This window comes from Rhincodon typus, chromosome 8 (assembly GCF_021869965.1).
Source record: "Rhincodon typus isolate 14 chromosome 8, sRhiTyp1.1, whole genome shotgun sequence".
NCBI classification, from domain to species: domain Eukaryota; kingdom Metazoa; phylum Chordata; class Chondrichthyes; order Orectolobiformes; family Rhincodontidae; genus Rhincodon; species Rhincodon typus.
In genome coordinates, this window is record NC_063339.1 from 51,822,181 (window position 1) to 51,848,586 (window position 26,406).

The window sequence follows — 26,406 nt, forward strand, 5'->3', positions numbered from 1 at the left end:
TTACTCAACTGACACTTTCCAGTTTCCTTTACTTGGACAATTGAGACCATTTTTAAAAAATGACTTTCAGCGTTTGCTGTCGTGAACTTCTCACAGTTATGATGACCTAAACTTTCTCAATTTAACAAGTGGAAGATTTCTATCCAATCTGTCCTGTCTTGGAAGCTCTACAGACTAGAAACCACTTACTATGATGTGACTGGTTCCCCTGACTGATCTGATTCTCCTGCCTCCTGTTCTCTCTTATGAACTGAGCTCTGTATTCTTCTTAACTTCAAGCTTTGAACCTTCTGTTCTGGCATCAATCAAAACTTACTGGCTTTATGTTTTTACTCTGCCTGTTGTAAACCCAACAGTATAAATATTCATTCATTAACAGTACAAAGATTCTCCTAGGCGCTACATTGCAATCAAATGCTGTTTGGGAACTGATGTTCTAGGCCACTTTTCCAAATTGACTTCCTGATCATTTAAATAAAACCCTAATAGAACTAACCCACAATCATCTGCCTCTATTTTGAAAACCAAATCTCAAAATATATTGCACATATTTATAATAACACTCAAAGATATATTCCAAGGACGAAGAAATATTCTAAGTAAAGGATGTACTGTTCTTTGCTAAATAAGGATAGCATCCAGGATAATATCAAATAAAATGCACACAATACCACATAGATTAGTTGCAGATCAGAAGATTAAACAGAATATAAAACAAACAAAGAATGAAGAAAAGAATAATAAGGAAGAAATTAAGAATTTGAGACAACGCTAACTAGAAATATGAAAATAATTAAGTTTCTACTGATATACAGAAATGAAAAAGTAACATGAATGTTGGTTCTTTACACAAGGAGAGTCTTCAATACGGAAAATAAATAAATGGTAGATAAATTGAACAGATACTTTGCACCTGTCTTCACTGAAGGGGATGCATGTAATATCCAAGAAATAAGTGAAATAAGAGTTTAAAGGGAGTAGAACTAAATCCTGGTATGTCCCCACAGCATAACGGGCTTCATTCCAAAGTCAAAAATGGCTGTTGAGATATTGATTTTAATTTTCCAAAACTCACGAGATTCTGGAAGGGTCTGATGTGGTTCAGTAAATTTGGGATGCAGAAACTAGAAAACCACAGATCAAATATCTGTCATACGGAAAAAACCTTGGGAAAGATGGGGAACATTTTAAGGGACAATCTCACTGGAAGCAAGCAGAAGGCCCAAGGAATATCAGCCCTTTGAACACTATAGAGACTAAGCAACTAATCTTCTAACTTTACAGAAATATTTGACTTAAGACTTAAATGGAGAGAAACTGCAGAAAGCTGCAACACAAAGGGACTTGGGGGTACTTGCGCATGAAATGCAGGAAGCTAGCACACAGGTGCTGCAGGTAATCAGAAGGTTAGTGGAATGTTTGCCCTTATTTCAAGGGGGATTTCATGGGGCATTGGCATCAGTTTTGGTACTGGAGGGATCTGTACCGATGGGACGGTCTCCACCTGAACCGATCTGGAACCAGTGTTCTAGTGAAAAGGATAAATAGGGTGGTTACTAGGACTTTAAACTAGTGAGTTGGGGGGGAAGGGAAAGGGAAAACGACAGGGAGTATGATGGTAAATAAAAAGGTAAGCAGCAGGTTAGCATGTGTGCAGGAGGGTTTAAGTTCAAGGCAGACTATGAAAGAAGCAAAAAGGAAGGATAACTCAGGAGATATTATTAGAGATGGTGGAAAGCATGAGGGTAAGAAAGCTGGCATAAAGGCACTTTACCTGAATGCTCGTAGCATTCGTAACAAGGTTGATGAGTTAACGACACAAATCATCGCGAATGAATATGATTTGGTAGCCATTACGGAGACATGGTTACAGGATGGTCACGACTGGGAGTTAAATATCCAAGGGTACCAGACTATTCGGAAGGACAGACAGGAAGGTAAGGGAGGTGGTGTAGCTCTGATATTCAAGGACGACATCAGGGCAGTGCTGAGAGATGATATAGGTTCCATGGAGAATGGGGTTGAATCCATTTGGGTGGAAATTAGAAATTCTAAGAGGAAAAAGTCACTGATAGGCATAGTCTATAGGCCACCAAATAATAACATCACATTGGGGCAGGCAATAAACAAAGAAATAACTAATGCCTGTAAAAATGGTACGGCAATTATCATGGGGGATTTTAATTTACATGTAGATTGGTCGAACCAGCTCGGTCAGGGTAGCCTTGAGGAGGAGTTCATTGAGTGTATCCGTGATAGTTTTCTTGAACAGTATGTAATGGAACCGACGAGGGAGTAAGCTATCCTAGATCTGGTCCTGTGTAGTGACACAGGAATAATTAATGACCTCATAGTTAGGGATCCTCTTGGAAGGAGTGATCACAGTATGGTTGAATTTAGAATACAGATGGAGCGTGTGAAGATAAAATCCAATACCAGGCTCCTGTGCTTGAACAAGGGGAACTACAATAGAATGAGGGAGAACTTGGCTAAAGTAGACTGGAAACAAAGATTTTATGGTGGGACAGTTGACGAGCAGTGGAGGATTTCAAAGCAATTTTTCAAAGTGCTCAGCAAAAGTATATTCCAGTGAAAAGGAAGGACTGTAAGAAAAGGGGTAATCTGCCATGGGTGTCTAAAGAAATAAGGGAGGCTATCAAATTGAAAGAGAAGGCATACAAAGTGGCCAAAAACAGCATGAAACTAGAAGATTGGGAAAACTTTAAAAGTCAACAGAAAGCCACAAAAACAGCTATAAAGAAAAGTAAGATAGAACATGAGAAAAAACTAGCACAGAATATAAAGACAGATAGCAAAAGTTTCTATAAATATATAAAACGAAAGAGTGGCTAAAGTAAACGTTGGCCCTTTAGAGGATGAGAAGGGGAATTTAGTTATGGGGTATGATGAAATGGCCGAGGCATTGTACAGGTATTTTGTATCGGTCTTCACAGTGGAGGACACTAATAACATGCCAGTAATTGACAAGGAGACGAAGGTAGGTGAGGACCTGGAAACAATCATCATTACGGAAGAGGTAGTGTTGGGCAAACTAATGGAGCTAAGGATTGATAAGTCTCCTGATGGAATGCATCCCAGGGTACTAAAAGAGATGGCGGGAGAAATAGCAGGTGCACTGGCGGTAATTTTCCAAAATTCGCTGGACTCTGGGACAGTCCCAGCAGATTGGAAAACAGCAAATGTGACGCGACTGTTTAAAAAGGGAAGTAGACAAAAGATGGGGAATTATAGACCGGTTAGCTTAACCTCTGTAGTGGGGAAGATGCTTGAGTCGATTATCAAGGAAGAAATAGCAAGGCATCTTGATAGAAATTGTCCCATTGGGCAGATGCAGCATGGGCTCATGAAAAGCAGGTCATGCTTGACAAATCTTTTGGAATTCTATGAAGACGTTATGAGCAAGGTGGACAATGGGAACCCAGTGGATGTGGTGTATCTAGATTTCCAAAAGGCCTTTGACAAGGTGCCGCACAAGAGGTTACTGCATAGTATTAGCATGGATAGAGGATTGGTTGACTAACAGGAAGCAAAGAGTGGGGATAAATGAGTGCTATTCTAGCTGGCAGTCAGTGACTAGTGGTGTGCCTCAGGGATCGGTGTTGGGACTGCAATTATTTATAATTTATATAGATGATTTGGAGTTGGGGACCACGTGTAGGGTGTCAAAGTTTGCAGATGACACTAAGATGAGTGGCAGAGCAAAGTGTGCAGAGGACTGTGAAACTTTGCAGAGGAACATAGATACATTGAGTGAGTGGGCAAAGGTCTGGCAGATGGAATACAATGTAAATAAATGTGAAGTCATACATTTTGGTAGGAGTAATAGTAAGAAGGATTATTACTTGAATGGTAAAGAGTTGCAGCATGCTGCTATGCAGCGGGACCTGGGTGTCCTTGTGCATGAATCACAGAAGGTAGGTCTGCACGTACAATAAGTAATTAGGAAGGCAAATGGAATTTTGTCCTTCATAGCTAAAGGGATTGAGATTAAAAGCAGAGAGGTTATGTTGCAGCTGTACAAGGTGCTGGTGAGGCCACACCTGGAGTACTGTGTGCAGTTTTGGTCTCCTTACTTGAGAAAGGATGTACTGGCACTGGAGGGGGTGCAAAGGAGGTTCACTAGGTTGATTCTGGAGTTGAGGGGGTTGGTTTATGAGGAGAGACTGAGATTATATTCATTGGAATTCAGAAGATTGAGGGGGGATCTTATAGAAACATATAAAATTATGAAGGGAATAGATAAGATAGAAGTAAAGAGGATGTTTCCACTGGTAGGTGAAGCTAGGACAACAGGGCATAGCCTCAAGATTAGAGGGAGCAGATTTAGGACTGAATTGAGAAGGAACTTCTTTACCCAGAGGGTTGTTAAACTGTGGAATTCCTTGCCCAGTGAAGTAGTTGATGCTACTTCAGTAAACGTTTTTAAAGATAAGGTAGATTTTTTTTGAACACTAAAGGAATTAAGGGATACGGTGAGAACGCGGGTAAGTGGATCTGAGTCCACGAAAAGATCAGCCATGATCTTATTGAATGGCGGAGCAGGCTCGAGGGGCCGGACGGCCTACTCCTGCTCCGAACTATGTTCTTGGTTGAAATATAACAGTATGGAAGTCTTACTGCAACTGTACAAGGTACTAGTGAGACTACCTCTGGAATACTGTGAGTACTTGTTCACTTGTGTAAGGAAACGTATTACTTCAGTGGAGGGCATTCAAAGAAAGCTCACTCGGCTGATTCCCAGTATCGAGGGATTATCTTAGAGTCGGGACTCTACTCATTGTAGTTTAGAAGAATAAGAGGTGATCGCATTGAAACATGTATGATTCTTAAGGGGCTTGACAGGATAAATGTTGAGAGGATGTTTCCCTTCATGAGAGTGTTTAGTACCAGAATGCATTGTCTCAGAATAAAGGGATGCCAATTTAAGACTGAGATGAAGAGAAATTTCTTCTCTTAGAGGGTTGAGAGGCTTTGGAACATCTTGTTGCAGAGAGCTGTGGGGACAGAGTCCTTGTGCATATTTAAGGCTGAAATATGTTGATTCTTCATCAATACAGGAATCAAGGGTCCTAGGAAAACACAGGAAAGTGGAGTGAGGAATGTTGGATCAGCCATGATCCTACTAAATAGCAAAGCAGGCTCGAGGGGCCAAATGGCCTACTCCTGTTTCTATTTCTTATGGTCTGACAATGTAACCTAAATGAGTGTAGAAGGAAAGCTGAGTTAGAAAGTTCTGATTTAATGTATAACAGTGATTGCAATTTAGATGTTTAACATAACTAAAAATTTAAGAGTGAGTGTAGTTATTAGCATTCACGTTCTTTGATTTTTATGCAGTAATATTATTTTGATTTAAATTGTGAACCTCGCAGTCTAATCCATTTACTAAATATTTGGGTCTCAGATTAAAAGAAAATGTCACTGGTCTCTACCGAGATCATAACATTTAACACTACTAGGCTCTGCTACTCTTAATGGCCATGCTCCACCGAGGATAAATAACAATTTGACCAAAATATCACTGTCTTGTCCTATTCAACACTAAGGGCAGAATCTTAACACAACAGATTTACATGCAGCTGACAAACCTTAGAGTTTTGCCATAGCATTTCTAACACAGCTACAGAAGCTTCTGGGCTTCTTGACTAACCAGAAAGCATGGGTCGGATGACACTGTATATGTGTTGTTGAAGCTTCAGCAACCACAGGAATAGCATCCTGACCAGGTCTCTGACTTTTACCTGCAGATCCTGTTGTGATATCTGAGGGACTGAAGTGAGATCAGGGGCAGCAGAGTGGCTCAGTGCCTGTTCAACTGACTCTGGCCTCATTTTGCCCTTTTCTATTTCTCCCTTTCTAATCTTTTTTGTTATAGGACTTTGAAGTACCTGGACCTCAAACTTCTGGATCCTCTCTAAAATTTACCAAATTATACCTCCCTCCCCTCCTTCAATATTGTTTGTCAAGCTTAGTTCAGTGAACCTGCTTCAGACACCATGTGAGTCAGTTAGTTCAGTTGGCTGGATGCCCGGTTTGGATGCAGAATGATGCCAATAGTTCTCATGTGTTCAATTCCTACACTGGCTGAGGTTACCATTAAAGACTCTCCTTCTCAACCACTTTTCTTGCCTGAGCCATGGAGACCCTCAGGTTAAATCATCATCAGTCGTATCTCTCTAATGAGAGAACAGCCCTATGTTTTGGTAAGACTATGGCGATCATACCACTACAATTATTTCCCTCAGCTCTTCTCCCTTCTGTGATCACGAACTTCTTTTGCTCTGTGATATACTTTGCACATGTGGCACAACTGCAATCTAGGGATCACTCCTGATTCTTTATTTACGATCCGCTAATTGTTTTCATAGAGAAATCTTTGAAGGCCAGACAGTTATTTTAAATTTTAGCTTTGAAACTTTCAAAAGAAAACAAATAACAACTTGGCTTCTTACAGTGTCTAACATTGTAAAACAAGCTAAGATAGTTGATGAGAGCGTTAATAAACAAAACTTGATGCTAAGCCACAAAGAAACATTAGGACACATTACAAAAGACTTGATCAAAGAGGGAGGTTCTAAGCAAATTCTTAAAGGAATGAAGAGATGTAAAGGGGCAGAGAAAAGTTCCACAGCTTAGGGGCTTGGCAAGTGAGGATTGCAGGACTGGACAGATCTTGAGGGATTTAAGATGAGAATTTTAAAATTGAGTCATTGCTTAATTAGGAGCCAGTATAAGTCAGTAAACAAAGAAGTGATGGCTGATGGGCACTGGGTTGAGTCAGGTCATGTGTAGCAGAGCTTTAGATGACTTCAAGTATAAGCAGGGTAGGACATAAGATACTGTCCAGGAGTATGGTGAATAGCTACATCTACAGGGAATACAAGGCAAGGATGAGTGTTCCATCAGTGATGGCCTGAAGCAAGAGTGGAATTGGGTGGTGCTGTGAAGGTGAAATAGGTATAATCTAGGTGAATCAAGCAAATTAATGTTGCTAACATAAGAGTCGAAGAGCAAAATTTTGTAGAATGAGCTACAGTCTTGCCATGTGATTAGATGCAAAAGGATAATTTATTGAGGTGTTTTCCCCTCATATGCCAATAATATCCCAGTTTTAGTTGCAATTTTTCAAAATTGAAACAACTGTAATTTCACAAGTGGGATTTTTCTTCAGCATCTGGCAGCAATATTACACGTAATGTAATAATTAATTGCATTAAGGAAACCTCAAGTTTTAGTGCTACATGGATTTAGACTTCTTATTGTATTCTCTGGTATGAATATAACATACCAGTTCTCTACTCCATCCTTGTGTTGAGCAAGGAAAACTGCTGACAGCAAGGTTTTGCTTATGACCATAGAGATGCTACAGCCTACAAATGAAGTAACAAAAACGGTAACTAGGTAATAATTTACTTAGGACTTCTTATTGACAACAAATTAATCAAAATGAGAGTTTTCACACAAGCAATATCAATTGTAGTTAATCAGGTTTTGCAGCGTGACTGAATATACTGTGATTATTTGGAATCTCTTCAGAAACAACTTTGAATTGTGCCTCTAAAGTAACTTCCTCTGTTTAAAAAAGATAATATGAGGCAGATTATACCATTTATATGCACAATGACACAGTGAAGTTCTAGATGCACCAGTATACACAAATGCACTAACAGACTCAGGAAATAAGGGTTTCTTGCTCATCTATATGCTTCATTTTAATTTTTTCATTTGATATAATAGATTCAAGTAGTAGGCTGAAAACTCAATGACGTCAAACATCTGCAGTGATAGTAACCCTTGGGCACACCACTTGTTCCTTTCAATTACCAGGCTACCAGTTGAAGGCTGCCTGGAGCAGAATGCTAAATTGAGAATGTAAACCTTACTTTTGTGGCAAAATAAGTAAATTAATCTTCAGGAAGTAGAGGATATCTGACACGTAGTTTACATAGTTGGCATGGACTAATTAACAGTAGAGTTTTCCAGTTTTCTCATTTCATAGAATCATTTGACAAACCAAGCAGCTATCTGGCCCAGTCTGAAGTCTGTTATGTCTCATAACCATAATTTATGTTTGCAATCTTGTTAACTCCTTATCCTAAAGCCCCTATTCAAATTCCTTCCAAATTATTCAAAGAACTAGCTTTCACCACCTTTTCAGATAGTGTGTTTTAGACCCCCAACAACTTGGTAAAAAGAAATTCTTCTCTCCTTTAGACTTGTAGCTCATTATTTTATATTTATGATCTCTAGTTATTAACCTATTCAGTACTAGGAATAGTTCTCTATACTTATTCTAGCAAAACATCTTTTTCAAAACCTTCAATAGGTCCCTTATAAACTTTCCTGTTCCAAGAATAAAAGTCTTAATTTTTTTACCTACAACTTATCTTGGCCACATTGAGCTCAGAGGATTAATTAGGAAAAATCTGACAAGACTCTATACACATCAGGAACAATAATTTAGATTTAAGAACTTTAAATATTTAGCATGAATGGTAAAAAGGACAATAACATTAGAAGCAGATAGAAATCCAATGTGACTTGGTCAAATTTGAGTCCAAGTATTAGGGAATCCTATTGACTACATCAAAGTGCATTAAAATAACTTTACTAATAAATACCTTTTCTAACCCATCAGTCCATGCTATATCTATAACCAAGGTATACACTGAATGCCCTCACAAGTGAATTTAACATAAAACCCCTTTATGGATAATTATCAAATGACTTCTGAAATTCTATGTAGATGATGTTGAAACATTTACCACAGACCACTTAGTTACTTCTGCAGAATAATTAAAAGTCATTGATTGAGCAGGATCATTCCCTTCCAAGTCCAATTTGACTACTATATAGAAAGTTGCGAACCACCTCCAGCAGATTCAGAATTTTGAATGTTGATGTACTAGTCTATTTCAAATTTAATGACATCTCCCTAGAGCACAATGATACCCTCATAATGATAATCTGTGCCTCAAAAATTTACGATCCAGTTATTTTACCAGTTTGGGATAACTACCATTTAGCCTGATAGTAAGAACTGCCGATGCTGGAGTCAGAGATAACACGTGTGGAGCTGGAGGAACACAGCAGGCCAAGCAACATCAGAGGAGCAGGAAAGGTGACGTTTCGGGTCAGGACCCTTCTTTTGAAGGACCCTCCTTCTGAAGAAGGATCCTGACCCGAAACGTCAACTTTCCTGCTCCTCTGATGCTGCCTGGCCTGCTATGTTCCTCCAGCTCCACACTGTGTTATCTCATTTAGCCTGATGATTTTTTCAGTCCTATTCAGTTTATGTAGAACTTCTACCTCATTACTAGAAATTGTGTGACTTTTCTGTTTGTGGAGAGCATGTTGCTAATGTACATGTAATGTCATATTCATCCTATTTTGAAGATATTTCCTTTGCGCTGCACAGAACAAGTAGAAAAGCAGCTTAAGAACAAAAAAACAGTGAAAGTCTAGACAGAATGCAGAACAGCGGGAGTAGCTGAGCTGCTCTTGCAGACAGTCCACAGGGAATAGCCACCTATGTTACTAACACTGTAAAATACTGGTTTCACACACCTGGTATATGTATTATTAATTTGTTTGCACTGCATCAACAAAACTTACTTTACCCTGCACCAAAAGTTCACCTGGATTGAACTAAAACTTAATGCAACAAGATGGCAAAGCCTTTTGAAAGCATGCACTTTTCTCTAGTCAGCTGGCTTCTGGAAGCAGAAGTCACGCAGTAGCATAGTGTATGGCATGTGGTTGACTCTTAACTACAACCACAGCAATGTAGTTGACTCTTAACTGTCCTCTGGGCAGTTAGGGGTGGGCAATAAATGCTGCATGGCCAGCGATGCTCTCATCCTGTGAATGCCTGGCCAGCAATACCCTCATCCTGTGAATGAATAAAGAACAAAAAACGTGCATAGTGATGGAATGCAGGTCGGCGGTGAAATGAGCTGGCAGAGACATGCATGGAGAGGGAACACAAGCGGGCAGTGAGATTAGTTTCAACAATCAACCAGTTGATTGATATCTCCATGTTGGAGATCATGGAGTTAGGATACGGAAGGCACTGTTGGAAACTGCGGTGAAGACAGGTTCAATTGTTAGCATTTAACAGAGGAGGAGATTGGTACTAAGGAAAAATGCTCCGAGCCAATGCAAATATAATTGGCCATATGGCCTCCTTCTGCATTGTGACAATTCTGTGATACCACCACACAACATTTCAATTTCATGCAAAATTAGGAACATATTGTACACTTGTATATTACATACACCATGATTTTTCCATGTCCAAGAGACTTGTGGATGTGAGAGATATTTTGAAGTCTGCTCTATTCATTTGGATTTAATGCTCCTTTCATCCACTATAATTTGCTCCTCCAGTCCCCTCATGCACCCGTTTAACACGTTTCCTCTTTTTCCAGCATTAGCTTCTAATTTTCTCACAAAAATGTTTTGAACTCAAAAATTATTTCTTAAAGCTTATCTTACTTTCCCCTATCTAGTAAAAACTTAAAAAATCTTAATTTGTTACTTTATTTTCCTCGTCAGCTTCAAAAGAAGCCGATGGAAATTATACTTAATATAGCTTATTGAAATTGTCACAAGGCCAAAACTTCAATCATGATCACAGTTATGTATTTATTTCCTAGAATCTCAAGTTTGCTAAAAACAGGATGGAGTGTAACCTCTTTTCTGAAAGCTGTCTTATTTGCTCCATGTATTTACCTCCTTTTTGAAAGATTCTCACTATCATTAAATTCATCTTATAGGCAATATGAATTGCATATAACATTTATATATACTTATCCTACTGAAATTTTACGACTCAATCAAAAATTTCACATTAGTGGCAACTCTTCACTCTGATATGCTACAATAATTCCAGTTGTTCAGTTTTTCTCTTTGCTGTCATGGGTTTCCAGTCATATTTGAAACTTCCTTTACTAGTAGTTATATTAGCACTCAACATTATTGTACAGCTATTGGAAATTAATTCTGTCAGGAGAAAAAAGAAAAACTATAGTTGATTGGAGAAAAAATGAAAAATGCATGAAGGAATAATAGACAGCTTAGCAGCAAAGACATATATGATGCATGATGCACATTAGAATAAAAATTACCATCATCAAATGAAATATGTATCAGTTCAGGTTTGAATACCATGAAGCCTCAGAATTACACAAGAGGACTGCACTAAAGATGGCTTACACAAGATTGAAAGAATGATTTGAACGAGAAAGATTAAAAGGGAGATCGAGAAAAATGTCCATTCTTTGATACATTTAATTTATAAGCAGTCAAACCAAACAACCAAAAACAAGATTGTACGTACATGTTTTGGAGACATTCCAGTATGTTACATAATTTTGTAAAGTCAGCACCAGACTTTGTTATATGTTAAGATTTTAGGGCACCAATGCCAAAATTACAAATGTAAACAAAATTATCTATTTTCACCTAATGTAATGTAGATAAACTCTGTTGAGATACCAAGTTATATAGCAAAACCCTCATGTTCTGAATCAGCTAGTCTCAGGGAAGGGGCGGGGCATTAAAACTGGCAGCAATGCCCTTAAAGCAAAAAAATGTTCAGAGGACTTCCATTCTTGCTTTTTATATCTTGAAGATTTCTGGAAAGATGAATGTGTGGCTGTAAATTAAGAATACATGGGTCATCACAATGATGACTCATCCAGTTGAACAGTGTCTAATCACTTGCAGTCTAAGCTCAGACATTATGAACTACTACTTGGTTATTGTACAGGGGCTTGCCAGTGTCCATGAAACTGTGGTTCAGAAAGGAGGAAAGAAAATGAATTAGAGAAAAAGAAAGTCAGACTTTTTCTTCCAAAGTTACTTTTGAAATGAGTCAAATTGTAAATGTTCAGGAGCAATAACTGGAATGAAAGATAGGTGAGAAGGGAAATCAACAAATTTTAATTTATTCATATCTTTTAAAAGAACAACCTCTGATAATTCTCTCATTGCTTCACTATTCATTAACACCTGGATTTTTCTGTCAGTAGTGATTATCATTTATCTTGCTTCAACTTGTTGTGATTATTCATTTCCCTGTCTTACATAAGACAACCCCTTTAAATTGCTCTGCCACTCACTTCATGTCCACATTTCCCTTCTTAAAAAGAAAAATAACCTAAAAGCAAACAGACTAGAACCAAAAGTTAACCTAGAAAACAAACTGCAGTTGGATTAAGCTCCATATTTGAAGTTTTCATTAAAATATCCCAGGGCAACTGAAAAGATTTATAAAGACACATCAAAAGCTTTGAGGGAGAACTTAGTTTCTCGTTACATATTAAATTCAGTACAATATATATATGTCTTTCTGACAAACTATTTCTTCCAAATGAAACCAATTCATGAGAGGTTACAAATTGTCATGATTTTCACCTTGATCTTGTAGGTACTTGTCACCAGCAACAATGCGATGATGTGGTTACACTATAAAGATCAACTGTAATAATTTTAGATATCAAACTTTTAATATTAAAATAAGGCAATCTTGGACTTCATTTAAAAAGATTGCATAATTGCTATAAATTGCTATAATTAGGTAAAAGTGTATTTCTAATTTAAGATAGTTAAACATTTAGCATGTTTAAATAAAATGTGCACAATTTCCATGATGCTATTAATAAATTATTAGTTATTCACTTAATCGATCAGGCAATGCAATGTTCATTAAACTAATTTAACCATAAAATTCTATTTTTAAAGTCAGAATAACAAATTCATCTGCCTCTTTATTTATAGAAAAAGATGCAAAGTTCTCAGATATCATTACTGCATTTGTACTTTGTAACTGGGTAAAACGGTACGACGTATTCCTACTGTGTACTTTAATCATGCTAAGTGATAATGAATTAGAGTCATAACAGCACAAAGGATGCCATTCTGTCCACTGAATCTACACCAGTTCTCTATAAATTAATCCAATCAATCCTATTCCCTTACTCTCGCAATCCAGAAAACTTATTTCCTTCATGTGTCTATCCAATTTACTTCTGGAATCTTTCATCGTTTCTACTTGAACCCTGTAAGGCAGCAAATTCCAACTGACAGCAGTTGATTTAAAAAGTCCTCTTTGTTCCCCCTGTATTTCCTTTAATATGCTTTTGTTCTTGTAACCATCAGCTAATTGGAATAACTTTTTGACAGGATTTGTTTTCAGAGTGTTCCATTATACTAATGTAAAATGTCTTTCAAAACATGTGGAAATACAGTTGCTGCCTTGATGTTTGAAAGTTTGCAGTTTAAAATACAGTAAAATTGTGTTATCCAGCACCTCAATGAGAAAGATCCATGAACCAGAATCACTATTATATAAAATGCTGATGTTATTTAGTTTTAAGTGTCTGCAAAAGGAGTGGCTGCAGATTGAAGTATTTTTTCCGTCAATGTGTAGAGTACAAGGAATCAAAGATGGAGAGGCTCTAAGCATCTGCAATTTGCAGCATATATCGAGGCATGTTTCTGTTTAATTCCTACACAAACTGCAAGGGGTTAACTATTTCTGATTTGCTGGCACCACCTAATCCCAGTTTGTGTTGGATAACATGAATTTCACTATTGATGGAGGTAACATATTCCTTTAATTTTAAGACTGTACTCAATAATAGCAGTATATTTCATAAATTTTTTGAATTCCTTCTATTTAGACAAGTTTCACATCTTACAAGAACTATGATTAACCATCATTGATGTTGATATGGTTCAGAATGTTTATTGAAACAGTGCTATTGAAATCACAAGGGAATCAGCTTGGAGGAATTACAATTTGTGGAAGTTAAATTAGTAGGTATTTGTTTATTAGTTTGGAAGATTTCAGCAAAGAGTTAGTCCTAACATGTATCAACATTTCCTGCACATCATCAGGTTGAGTAATTCCTCCAAACTACTTCTCCATAAAGCTATTTTTTTTTAAGAAAAATAAATTTGTAAAATGTAAAGGAAACAAACATTTTCTTGGCAATGAGATTTGTAAAATAAATGTTAAAAAGTTGGCAAATGCAGTGAAATGTTGTTCTAGTTATAAATATCATTAACGATTTTACCCAATTGAGAAACTTATTTTCCGTGTAGCACTTTCTGCTGATATTAGTTCTAAATAGTACTATATATTACATATAGAGATATACACATGCATCAAAGCAGTTGCTTTTGATTCATGCAAGAAGGAAACAAAAAATTGCAGCAATGTTATTTGTCCAAATCATACCAGATTGTTAAACATATTTTAGTGTTGAAAGGTTAGTATGATGTGCAGGCCTGGTTAGTGTACTCTTTAGTCAAAGAACATACTTCAAAATAAAGGACTCGGGGAAATCCCTTTTAGTGTGAACAGAGCGTAAGAAAAGTTTGTTTTAAACTGTTAAGGGTTTAGTGCTCTGATAGGAAGTAACCTGAATGTAAGCTCTGTCACTGAATCTTACCTTTGATTTATAGAACTGATATTTTAATGATCTAAAAGGGGAAAATAAAACAATGAAAATAATCACTTTGATACATGATAGATATGTACAGGATAGGAAGGCTGAGTTTGCCATTTTTATAAATTTTCAACCATTTTTTGAGATGCCATTTGAATACCAAAAACCCAAGACTATAAGACAAGTCTGCAATATTTTAATTTTCATTTGTTCTATTCTTGGTCAAAGTTTTAAAAATAGCTGGTTACATATTCTAGGAAAAGCTATCAGCTAGACGTTGAAGTTCTGTTGTTTTTTTTTAAAAAGGCAGAGATTAATCTTCCCCATCCAGTGCAAACTAAAACGCGAAAACTAAGAATCCCTTATCTAGAATGAGAAACTATAGACTATTTGCAAGAATTCAGCAGAGAGGTCCCGCTTGCCTTTTTTGATGAAAGGAAAAAACAGCTGTACATAGATTTACATTAATATCATAATCTTACAACAGAATTGTAAAGATAAATTGTAGTTACCAATAAGTACATCTAGTCAATCTAGATAGTCAACACCATAATTAAAGTTAGGAAAAAGATACAGCAGAGGCGTTGATCCTTAAAAAAGGTGATGGAAGTGTTTGCATTTAAGGTAACAGCAATATTATACAATGTTTATTAATCAAATTGTACAAATAATCTAAAAAGCTGATATGCAACTATTTTGGGAATTAATTTTTTACAAGGTCAAACACAAGATCAGATATTTGCTTTTACCTGAATCAGATGGTATGTTGTGACAAGGGGCTGGACAGAAGACTTGGGCAGCAAAATCCTCAAAAGTGGTTGGCTCCTGGTGGTGTTGTACAATGGTTTCCAGATATCGAGCTCTCTCCTCATAGCTGAGATTTGAATTAAGTATAAACAGACCAATTTAAGCAGCATACTAAGTTCAAAGCACATAATTATACATTTTAATCATTGCTAGAAAGTCATGTTCCAATCATAAGAAATGTTTGGAGAAGTCCTGGCTTGGTACCTTAGTAGAGTTTACAGCTGGAATTATTGAATTGTATCATATTCTCACATTGTTCCAATAATGCATTTCAATCTTCAAGAAGGAAAGCTATCCCTTTTGAACTTTTTAATAAGAATGTGGAAGCTCATAGAGAAGTTAGGAATTTCAATTAATGAATCATTTTTCTTGAAGAGAAGGTTGAGAGGTGACTTAATAGAATTTAAAAAATCATGACTTCAGAGTGGAAGGATCAAGAACCTGAGGCAGATCTAAAGTAATTGGCAAAAGCAGTAATGGCGACATGAGGAAAAATGTTTTCACACAGCGAGTGGTTAAGACCTTCAAATGTACTGTTTGAGAGTGTGATGGATGCAACTTTAGTCAAGACAATCAAGAGACAACTGATTATCAGAAAAGGAAGAATATGCAGGGCTACAGGAAGAGACTAGCACTAGACAAATTGCTCACTTTGGAGAGCCTGCACAGCATCAATAGGTCAAATGGCCTCCTTCTCTACTGCAACCATTTGAGATTCTGTATTACAACTGACAATCCCAGTTTTCAGACTAATTAATAAGGCTTCTTTGACTAATAGTTAATGGCTCTGCAAAATTGCATACTTTACTTAGCAATCAAATTCTGAAAGAGAGGAAGTATTATTTAGTATAAATTTAGTAACTAGAATTTAATAGATTGCTCAAACTCATTTTAGTTGAGGAAAATTGAGATCAGAAAGGAATCTGTATTCCACTTTCCCCAATGTCAAAGGTTTAACTCCCAGCTGTCAAAATAATCTAGTGCACTAGCCATGAGAACAGAAATACAGATCAAATAGCTTTATAACTGTAGTGCTAAATTGCGTAGTAAGCACCACGAATATAGACAGTCCCTGGAAACACAATGCAGTTCAATTTAAAGTAGCTGGTTGGAGGTACAGGAAAAGTTCATGGCAGGTCTTTAAAATTACACCCCTGTATGGGATCACATTCGCAAGGGGCCACCTATTTACTTCTGGAAAAAGACCTTCTGTCACAAATATGGGCAAGACAGTAAAATACTATAACTTCCATTTTTGTTGCAAGAATGTGGACAGTTACTTGGTATGACATCTTGTAGAATCCAGACACCAGCCAGCAGCTCACATTTTTGTGTGAAATAGTGGAAAATGCTAACTTTAAATTAAAACACCCTTATAGCTAAAACAAATCCAAGAGACAATTTAGGTCCTATTAAAATAAAGAAGGCAACATGGTGTTACAAAGGGTTTAGTTTTTTTATATAAAAAAGTTGTCTACAGTCAGAAAGTATTTCAAATCTTCAAATCAGCATGTGTGCAACCACTGTAATTTTGGAACAGCAGATAATAAATTACAATTTGCTGACTTCATGGCTTGTAGTTGATGCTGTAAGAAACTTGTTAAATGACATGCCACAATTTTTGTTTCACATCTGTGCTGGAATATCAATTCTTTAATGTTTTGATGTATTGATTTTACTTGCAAAACCATTTGTAATCATGAAAAATACTATAATGTTATGGAGGTTGGGGTAGGGTGGAGTTGGGAATGGGAAGCAACAGATGTTAAAGAGATTGTATGATGAATTTTTGAATATGCAACCTGAAACTTGCTGAGGTCATTTAGTCATGTTAAAATTTACTGATATTTAGTGTAAGGGATATATGGGATCAAATTAACTGATTATAGGAGCTGCACCCCAGAGATATCAATTTTGGACCAAAATTGTCTCCTCTTTATAAATATCAACAGCTATTAAAAGATACTGCAGGTATTAGTTTATACTCACTTCATTAGGACTCAGGTTCAATTGGCACCATGATGGTTTTGAACTTCAAATAAAAATACATCTATCACAAACTGAGTTTTTCCCATAGGCAATTATTAAAACAAATTGAGGACTGAATTCGATAATAATGGTGCAACAGATTTTGTTATAGTCTACTTCATTATTAATTGCAGAACAAAGTCAAATTGTTGGTTGCATTCATTGTAAACTATTTAGATTTATCCTGCAAACAACCTTTCAAATGTTGGTGGTATTAATAACATACTTTTTCTTTGGCACAAATTAAAAAGAGTTCTGCATAATTAACATCATGACATCAAATCAACAGCCATCTCCCAGTCTGAAACAAGTGCACTGAAGGTGCAAGACAATTTCGAATAGCTTTCTTTTAAATCACTCTTTGAAAATATACAGGTTGTCCATTGTAGGTTAAGACATTTTAATCAAAGTTCCAAAACATTTCAAATTTAGCAGAATCACCACACTTTTCCCAAGAAGCTAGAAGTTAACTGATTGCGTACTTGTATTCATGCATACCGATCCTTGTTCATGATGGTTAGGGAAAGGCATAACCAGCAGTGAAATTCTGGTCTTCTGGCTGTGCATCCTGTGATGGTACCTATAGTCTAATTATTTTGGGAGGATGGTCATAAGTACCAAAGTTTCTGAACATCCTAACTTCCAACCAATGCTGTTTTATATCTTAATGCTCCTGGTACTAGGGCTCAAATGGTTTCAAATCTCAAAAGGGATCCAACATATCAGTGTTTTCAAGAAAACAGTTGTCAGTGCAGTGAAGCTCATAATCAGGATTATCTTAAACAAAGGACCGACAATCTATTTGGAAGAATTATATTGATTCTATTATGGATAATGCCTACTCACAAATAAAGATGTCACCGTCTAAGATATTTCCTCACGTCCCTTCTGATTACGTTCTGGCAGCTCAGTTCTTTCGAGCGAGTCAACAATACGAATGTCTTTGCCCAATAGGGCCACACAAAGCTGCTTTTATTTTGATCTTCCAGCTGCTGTAGCATTAGTATTCTAGCCTACACTGATAAGTTGACAAAGGCAAAATGACCGATTCTTTTAGACCTATAAGCGAGTCGAGTATTATGGTGTTAAAGCCTGTTGTTGGTCTTATTATAACGACTACTGCACTAATGATAAAACAACTTCATAACATTTCAAAGAGCTTAATGATTAGATGTAACCATTTATGGTTCATTGTTATAACATTACAATATTTGATTAACTTTATTGTATTATTGTATTTCCCTTGGGCAGGGATAATTGGTTAACTTGACTTTTCTTTTGTAGCCACTAATTCAGAGGGAGAATGGTGCCAAAAGTTACAATTTGGACACAGCACTCTTAGAGACTCCACCTGAAACCTGTCCTGTACCATAAAAAGGGCCACCAAAAGATTACAGATCAAAGCAGTAATGAGGTAACAATCTTACACATGGAAGCAGAATCATGTAAGATCACGCCAACACCAGGAATGCCAATTTGTTCTTTTGTCATGTTATGATCCCAGTAGAGATCAATAACCTCTAAAAGAAAGGAAGTCCCAGAAAGCCATAAGAATGAATACCAATGGACAAGATGGCGGCAAAGTTGCAGCACAGTGTGAGGGCTCCTGACCAGAGCTTGTCTGCTCCGTTCACTTTTACTTTTTTTATTCTTTCACTGTGTTTTTTTCTTACTTTAATCTACTTACCTTTTGTAGAGAGTGAGTTTGTGCAGCGCAGAGGAGAGCGAGCCCAACACATGGGAAGTCAAGCCATTCTAGAGAGAGTGAGCCCAATATGATGGTGACTGACTTCTCCCGGCATCTATAGTGGCATCGAGAGCAGGCAGTCCCAGGTCTCCTGGTATCTATGATGGCAGTGAGCACAGGGGAGATCAAACTTACCTTCTGCAGAGAGCTTGGAAGTGGATGCACCGGTGGTGATAGTACCGCAGCTTTGTCAGGTCTGGAGCGTGGCAGCAGCTGGGGGCCCGGAGCAAGGACCTTAATGGTCAGAGATCAAGCCCAATGCGGTGGCGAGAGCAGGTAGCCCAAAGTCTCCCAGAAAGCAGGTCAAAGTGGAAGACAGTGAGCCCCTGCAGGGAGTGTGAGCTCAGCACGGCTAAGCACATAAGAAAGACTGGTGAACTCTTAACTTTATTTCTTTATTTTTCTAATTTATGCTAACAGGGGCTGTGATGTTTAACTCAACTTTATTACCTTACTTTTCTACTTTGTACCCAAGGTACCTTTGTACCTAAGATGACACCAGGAATGGCGACATTGTTCACTTTTCACTGTACTCATGTATTTCGGTACTTCAGTAGACGTGACAATAAAATTTAATTCTAAATTAATAATTTACTGTAACAAATCAACTAATATCAAAGTAATTTAAACATTAATTAAGGTGAAGGATATTTCAATCAAAGATGTAGATTTCACTTCAAATAGTTAACACAAAAATACACCTCATATAATTAAAAGCACTTGCATTAGTTTGGGCAGAAACATGGTATCCTATACAAGTCAGTTTTTTTCAGGTCAGTCTTTGCTGTCTAGAATAGTGCCCTCCTAATTATTTCAGCCCTTGGGTTACATTCACTAGAAATTCTAATCCATCTACAATCCCCAGACATGTTTACCACTGACAAAGTGCACATCTACAAACCCTCTTTACACTCACATCACAACAATACACATGACACAGAAGCCCCAGAAACTTTGTTCTTTGATGTTTTAAATGGTTTGGAGGGCTCTGGCAACACTGAAACAGCAGCAATGGGTTTTGATCCCTTCGCCTTCCCAACTATATAACACACAGAGTTTCAAGTGCCACCCGTCTGAATGTGTTTCACACACTATCTGAACAGGTTGATTAAAATAACTTTAATACAAATGACAACAACAGGTGGAATTTTCCATTCTCTTGATGGCAATGGCAAGAAATGTGAGAAAATATGGTGAAAAAGAAAAAATTCAGAATCTTGACATTGAGAAAAAAGGTCTGCTTGTCCCCCTAAGGTTATAAGGTGTTTTCAGAATCTTGCTAATGAGCAGAGACTACCTCATTTCCATGCATTTGAATATCATTCATAATCCAACTCACAGGAGAGTCGGTGATATAGTGGTTATGTCACTGAACTAGTAATCTAGAGCCCCAAGTTAACCGTTACCGTCAGGAAATTGGATAAGCACCTGAAGAAGAAAATTCACAGAGTCAGGGGGAAAGGACAGGAAAGCGGAATAGCTGCACTGATGTCACAGACAGCCGACATGGATACAACTAGCTTAATGGCTTTCTTCTGTACTGCGATCAAAGATATAAATGAAACTTGCTGATAACTTTTTGAGTAGGACAGACAAAAATCACGAAGGGTAAAGGATTTGTTTGTTTTAGTTTGATGTAGTTCTGAAGGAGCTCATCATGCTTAAATTGGACATCAGAAACCTTCTTTTGCCAGTTTCATAGCTGCTTGTGTTTATGATTTTGCAGTAGACTGCACACAAGAACGTAGGCTTTACAGTAACCAGCAAAGGTACATGCAAAAGAGTAACTGCCATTAACAAGAAATCAAGATTAACACAATAATATGGATCTTTTGAATTAATCGTTCTATCTCTAATCTGCTTGTGAAGTTTTAGAACCATTTTTTAGTGCAAAGATTCCATAAATCATTCTACTGTTTCATTTGTCCTATCTGCTTTTCCTTTTATTAATGTTACTTGTTCCCATCATACAACTTTTTATTAGGTCATAGCATACAAAAATTAAGTTGGTCAGTAGGACAATACTAACTTCACTACAAGAAATTTTAGAAACATACAAGTTGCTGCTTTAACCTGATATTTCAAGTGATACTATAAAGCAAAGCAATAGAAGGCAAATAAAGCAATTGTGAGGCTCTGCACTTTTAGAGCTCTGAAAGCTCTCTGATGCTTCATAGCTGCAGAATTACCGGGGCTAAGAGTGCCCTGTTCACAGCAGTGGTTCTTGCAAAGAGAACATGAGGCACTGCATTACCAGAAAGAAATTTTGCGTTAAAATACCATTACTGGAGCTCCCACCTACTGTGCTTTTCATTCCGTGTGACTCAGCTGAGAGCCATCTCTTGAAAAATAATGTTTGAAGCAAGGATACAAAAGTGAGCCTGTTAGCACATTGGAAGTGCAGTATCAGATGGCCCCAGAAAATTCCCAGTAGGGTGATTATTTCTGTCTCCATACAGCCTACTATATGTGGTTTCCCAACTGATCGTTTTTTTCACACTTAAGGTACCACTAGATAGAAAAGCTATGAAGGGCTATAGCAAAATTATCAAAACATGAAATTTTAAAACCTATTTGAACAGGAGGCAAATTATATCATGAACAACGCAAAATGTACCCACACCCTACTGGAACAATCCATATTCCTTAGTGACAACAGGTTTCAATGATAAGTCATTTCAACTTCCCCCTGAGGTTGCCAGTCAACTAGGTTCATTTCACATGATTGAAAGTTACAGATACAGCAAATTCTATGAGCCCTGACAACAACCTAGAAATAGTATTAAAGATGTGCTCCAGAATTAGTCATGCGCCTAGCCAAACGTGTAGATGATAGCATAAAATTACAAAGGGATATTGCTAGACTAGGGGAATGGGCAAAACTGTAGCAGACGGATTTCAACATAAACAAGTGTGAGATTATGCATTTTAGTCTGAAAAACAATAGATCAGGGTACTTTCTAGACAGTATAAAGCTAAATACAGTGGATGTCCAAAGAGACTTGGGCGGGCTTCAAGTACACAGATCTTTCAAATGTCACGAAAAGCTGCAGACAATAAACAAGAAGGCAAATGAAATGCTGGTCTTTAAATCTAGAGGAATGGAGTATACGGACAGACGTTTGCTGTAGCTGTACAAAACCTTGGTTAGATTTCACTTGGGTATATTGTGAGCAGATGTGGATACCACACCTTAGAAAGGATATATTGGCCCTGTTTGGCTCGGTGGGGGGGTGGTGTTGTGTGGTCAGTGGGGTGGGTGGGTTCAACATTGGTTTACAAGAATGCTACCTCGCCTTCAGAGGTTATGTTATGATTGCAAGAGCTACAGATACTGCAGTCAGAGTCAAGACTGGAGGAACAAACTTTCCATATCCGACAGGGGCTCACCTGTACATCCTCTAACCTGGTCTACTGTATCTGTTGCTCCCGTTGTGGCCTCCTCTATGTCGGTGAGGCCAAACGCAGACACGGGGACCGATTCGTGGAGCATCTGCACTCTATACGCAATAATCGAGAACACTTTCAGTCATTAACCATTTTAATTCCCCTTCCAACTCCCTTGGTGACATGTCCATCCTAGGCCTCCTCTGCAGTGCCAGAATGATGCCACATGCAAACTGGAGGAGCAACACCTCATATTCCACCTCGGGAGCCTACAGCCTGATGGCCTTAACATAGAATTCACAAGTATTAAAATCTCCCCACTCCCGGCCTCATCCCATGTCCAACCCTTCCTCAAATCCCTACCTCCATAACCTGACACAATCTGTCCACCTTCTCCCCCATCTATCCGCCCCACCCTTCCCACTGACCAATCCCTACTACCCCTAGCATCCACCTATCACCATCCCACCTGCTCTCCCTCACCCCACACCTCCTCTCTCTCGCCTCCTTGACCTGTCACAACCTCTCCGACTTCCTTTCTATATATCCACCCCATTCTTCCCATAGACCAATCCCCACTACTCTCTACCTTATCCACGTATCACCATCTCACCTACCTTTCCCCAGTCCCACCCCTCTTCCCTCTTTATTTCCAAGCTCCCTTTCCCCTCCCCTGTTCTGAAGGGTCCTGACCCGAAACCTCAACTTTCCTGCTCCTCAGATGATGCCTGACCTGTCGTGTTTATAGTAATTAGGCCTGTTTTGTCTAGAATTTAGAAGATTAAGAAGTGATCTGATTGAAATCTTCAAGATATTAACAGGGGAAGACAGTGCAGATAAAGATAGACTATTTCCACTGATTGGGGATTCCAGAACCAGTGGACATAGTCTAAGAATTAGGGCCAAACCATTCAGAAGAGATGTTAGGGAGCACTTCCAAAGGGTGCTACAGCTTTGGAACTCTCTTCCACAAATGTCAGTTGACACTGAATCAGTTGCTAAGTTTAATTTCGAGACAGATAATTTTTTGTTAAGCAAAACTATTAAAGGATATGGGCCAAAGGTAGATACATGGAGTTAGGCCACAGATCAGTCATGATCTCAATGAATTATGAAACAGGCTTGAGGGGCTGAATGGCCTACTCCTTTTCCTATATTCCAGTACAACTACAATGCTGACATCTGATCTGACAACATGGAAAATTGCTCAGTTATCTTCTGTCCACAAATTGCAGGATGAATCCAATCAAGCTAATTTCTGCACCATCAGCCTGTTCTCAATCATTATCAAGCATTATTAAGCAACACATCACTCAGCAATAACTTGCTCACTGACACCCAGTTTAGGACCATTCAGCTCCAGAGCTCAGGATAAGCCTTAGCCCAAACATGGACAAATGAGCTGAATTCTAAGAAGTGATTGGATCGTGGCTGCCTCCACATCAAATCAGAATTTGACAGACTGCAAAAGCAAGAAATCCCAGCAAAACTGAAATTACTGGGAATTGGGCAGGAAATTCTCTGCTGTCTGCAATCATGGATAATACACAGAAGAATGGCAATGGTTATTGGAGGTCAATTAACTCAGCTTCTAGATATCACTGTCAGGGTTCCTCGAAGTAGTGCCCACAGCACAAGTGCCTTCAGCTACATCATCAACAATCTTTTCTTCATTGAATAGTCAGAACTGCAGACACTGGCTGTTGACTTGTGCTCAGAACCATTCATGACTTTTTGGATACTGAAACAATCCCCTTGGTATGCAGCACAGTGGATGATTCTTAACCACAATCTGAAATGGTCTAGCAAGCCACTCAATTCAAAGTACAATTCGGGTTGGCCGACAAATGTAAACCTTACCAGTTACACTCACGTCCCATGAAAGAATTTCAAAAAAAAGCCTAGATGTAATGGTGCATACTTAGTTTTTTGGTGGACATCTTGGACTGCAGAAAAGAAAGAAGGTTCTGTGAGTTGGACATCTGCACTTGTGGGAGACATAAGACTTGATCATTGTGCTAGACCTGGAAGCTGAGATTTCCCAATGTAACCCTGTGTTCCTTACGCTGTTGGATAGGGTGGAGTGCCATGCACCTCACGACAAACACATAGCTCTCTGGAATCATCAGCTTTAATGTGGACGGCCATCTTGCTAAAGTTGATTCGCTCCAGGTCTGTGTCTTTGGCTATTTCCATCACCTGCTCCTCTATTGTCATGATGACTTGGGAAAAGAATAACCCTCCACCTGCCCAGGGCTTTCACTTGGGCATTATCTGCCTTTTCCTGTTGCAAGGACAAAAGAGAGCATGACAATGCACCTCTGTCCTCTATGGCTAATGCCATCTGCATCAATTAACTGGAGGCTACGTATATCAATGCTGGCAGATTCTCAGCAGTACCACACTAGGTACACATGATAATCACTTGATCTGAGGCTCCTCAGCTGGTGTGTCTGTTGGAGGTAAATACCTAGACACCTATCAAGAGGACTGGGGGCCAGCCCTCACTTTGCCAGAATATATGAAGTCACTGAATCTTTTTCCTGTATTGGATTTAGCTCCTTGTCATGACATTTCTAAAGTTCACAGTGAAAACAACTTCTACCCTTTTGGGTAGCTTCTTCCGGCCACCGCGCAGGAAAAGAATCTCCCTTCTCTTCCTCCAGCCTCCAGCATGACCTTAAGGCTTGCATCTGGAAAATGAAGGGCTGGCCTGCCTCGGGTTCCAGACCTCTGGTTTTCCTGAGGCTTGAATCCAAAATTCTATGAACCTTCAGCATGCACCTTCACTACCCAAACCGCAGGTACGTAATGGTTACAATAGCAAGTTTAAATTAGATCCCACTTGAGTCAGTCCACCTCAATTACTGCCCTCACAGACACTAGCTGGTGGCCAAACTAGTCTCCACATCAATTAACGAGTTGCCCTCCAAACCTTGTGAAAAATGACAGCCACTAGTTTCCATCCAAGGAAAATTGTTCCAAAGTATGCTTCCTGTCCTGAAGTGAAATTCCAACTGCATGATCCCAGACATTTCAGTGCTTGAGGATGAGAATGAAGATTATGGAAACTTTATAGGGACACCTAAATCAAAATTACAAACTGTCATACATAAGACAAATGTATCCTCTCTTTTAACTGTGATCTTAGTTTACACATACTTAGGTGGTGAGAATTACAATCATTAGCTGAATGTTTATGCTGTTTATTGATTTTACATTATAATGTCATACAATCAGGGAAAGAGAGAGAATGAACGACCACAAGATTAATCCCTCCGCTTCTTCCTGTCCCGCAGGCCCGACCAGTCCCCCTCCACTGATACCCTCATCCGCTTAGCTGAACTCGTCCTCACACTCAACAACTTCTCTTTCAATTCCTCCCACTTCCTACAGACAAAAGGGGTAGCCATGGGTACCCGCATGGGCCCAAGCTACGCCTGCCTCTTTGTAGGTTACGTGGAACAATCCCTCTTCCGTACCTACACCGGCCCTAAACCCCACCTCTTCCTCCGTTACATTGATGACTGTATCGGCGCCGCCTCGTGCTCCCACGAGGAGCTCGAACAGTTCATACACTTCACTAACACCTTCCACCCCAACCTTAAGTTTACCTGGACCATCTCTAACACCTCTCTCCCCTTCCTGGACCTCTCTGTCTCCATATCGGGCAACCACCTAGAAACCGATATTCATTTCAAGCCCACCGACTCCCACAGCTACCTAGAATACTCCTCCTCCCACCCACCCACCTTCCTGCAAAAATGCTATCCCCTATTCCCAATTCCGTCGCCTCCGCCGCATCTGCTCCCAGGATGAGGCATTCCACTCCCGTACATCTCAGTTGTCCTCGTTTTTCAAGGACCGTAACTTCCCCCCCTCGGTGGTCGAGAACGCCCTCAACCGTGTCTCCCACATCTCCCGCACCTCATCCCTCACACCCCGTCCACGCAATAA

At 38.7% G+C, this 26,406-nt stretch overlaps 1 protein-coding gene across 5 annotated transcripts in view; it reads right to left on the reverse strand.

The window, feature by feature from the left end:
• Window positions 1-26,406, reverse strand: part of LOC109913164 (ral GTPase-activating protein subunit alpha-1-like) — a 139,815-nt gene that overhangs the window by 10,170 nt on the left and 103,239 nt on the right. For 2 of the 5 annotated variants that reach the window (XR_007262581.1, XM_048599705.1), the window contains exons 19-20: window positions 15,230-15,354; window positions 14,484-14,514 (exon numbers count right to left, since the gene is read on the reverse strand). Coding sequence is in view for 2 of the 5 variants with exons in the window: in XM_048599705.1 (XP_048455662.1) it covers window positions 14,507-14,514; window positions 15,230-15,354 (133 nt within the window). In the remaining 3 variants the exon portion in view is untranslated. Of the gene's footprint in view, window positions 1-12,441; window positions 12,506-14,483; window positions 14,515-15,229; window positions 15,355-26,406 lie in introns of all 5 variants that reach the window. The other 3 variants (XR_007262582.1, XR_007262580.1, XM_048599704.1) reach the window with 3 other exon arrangements.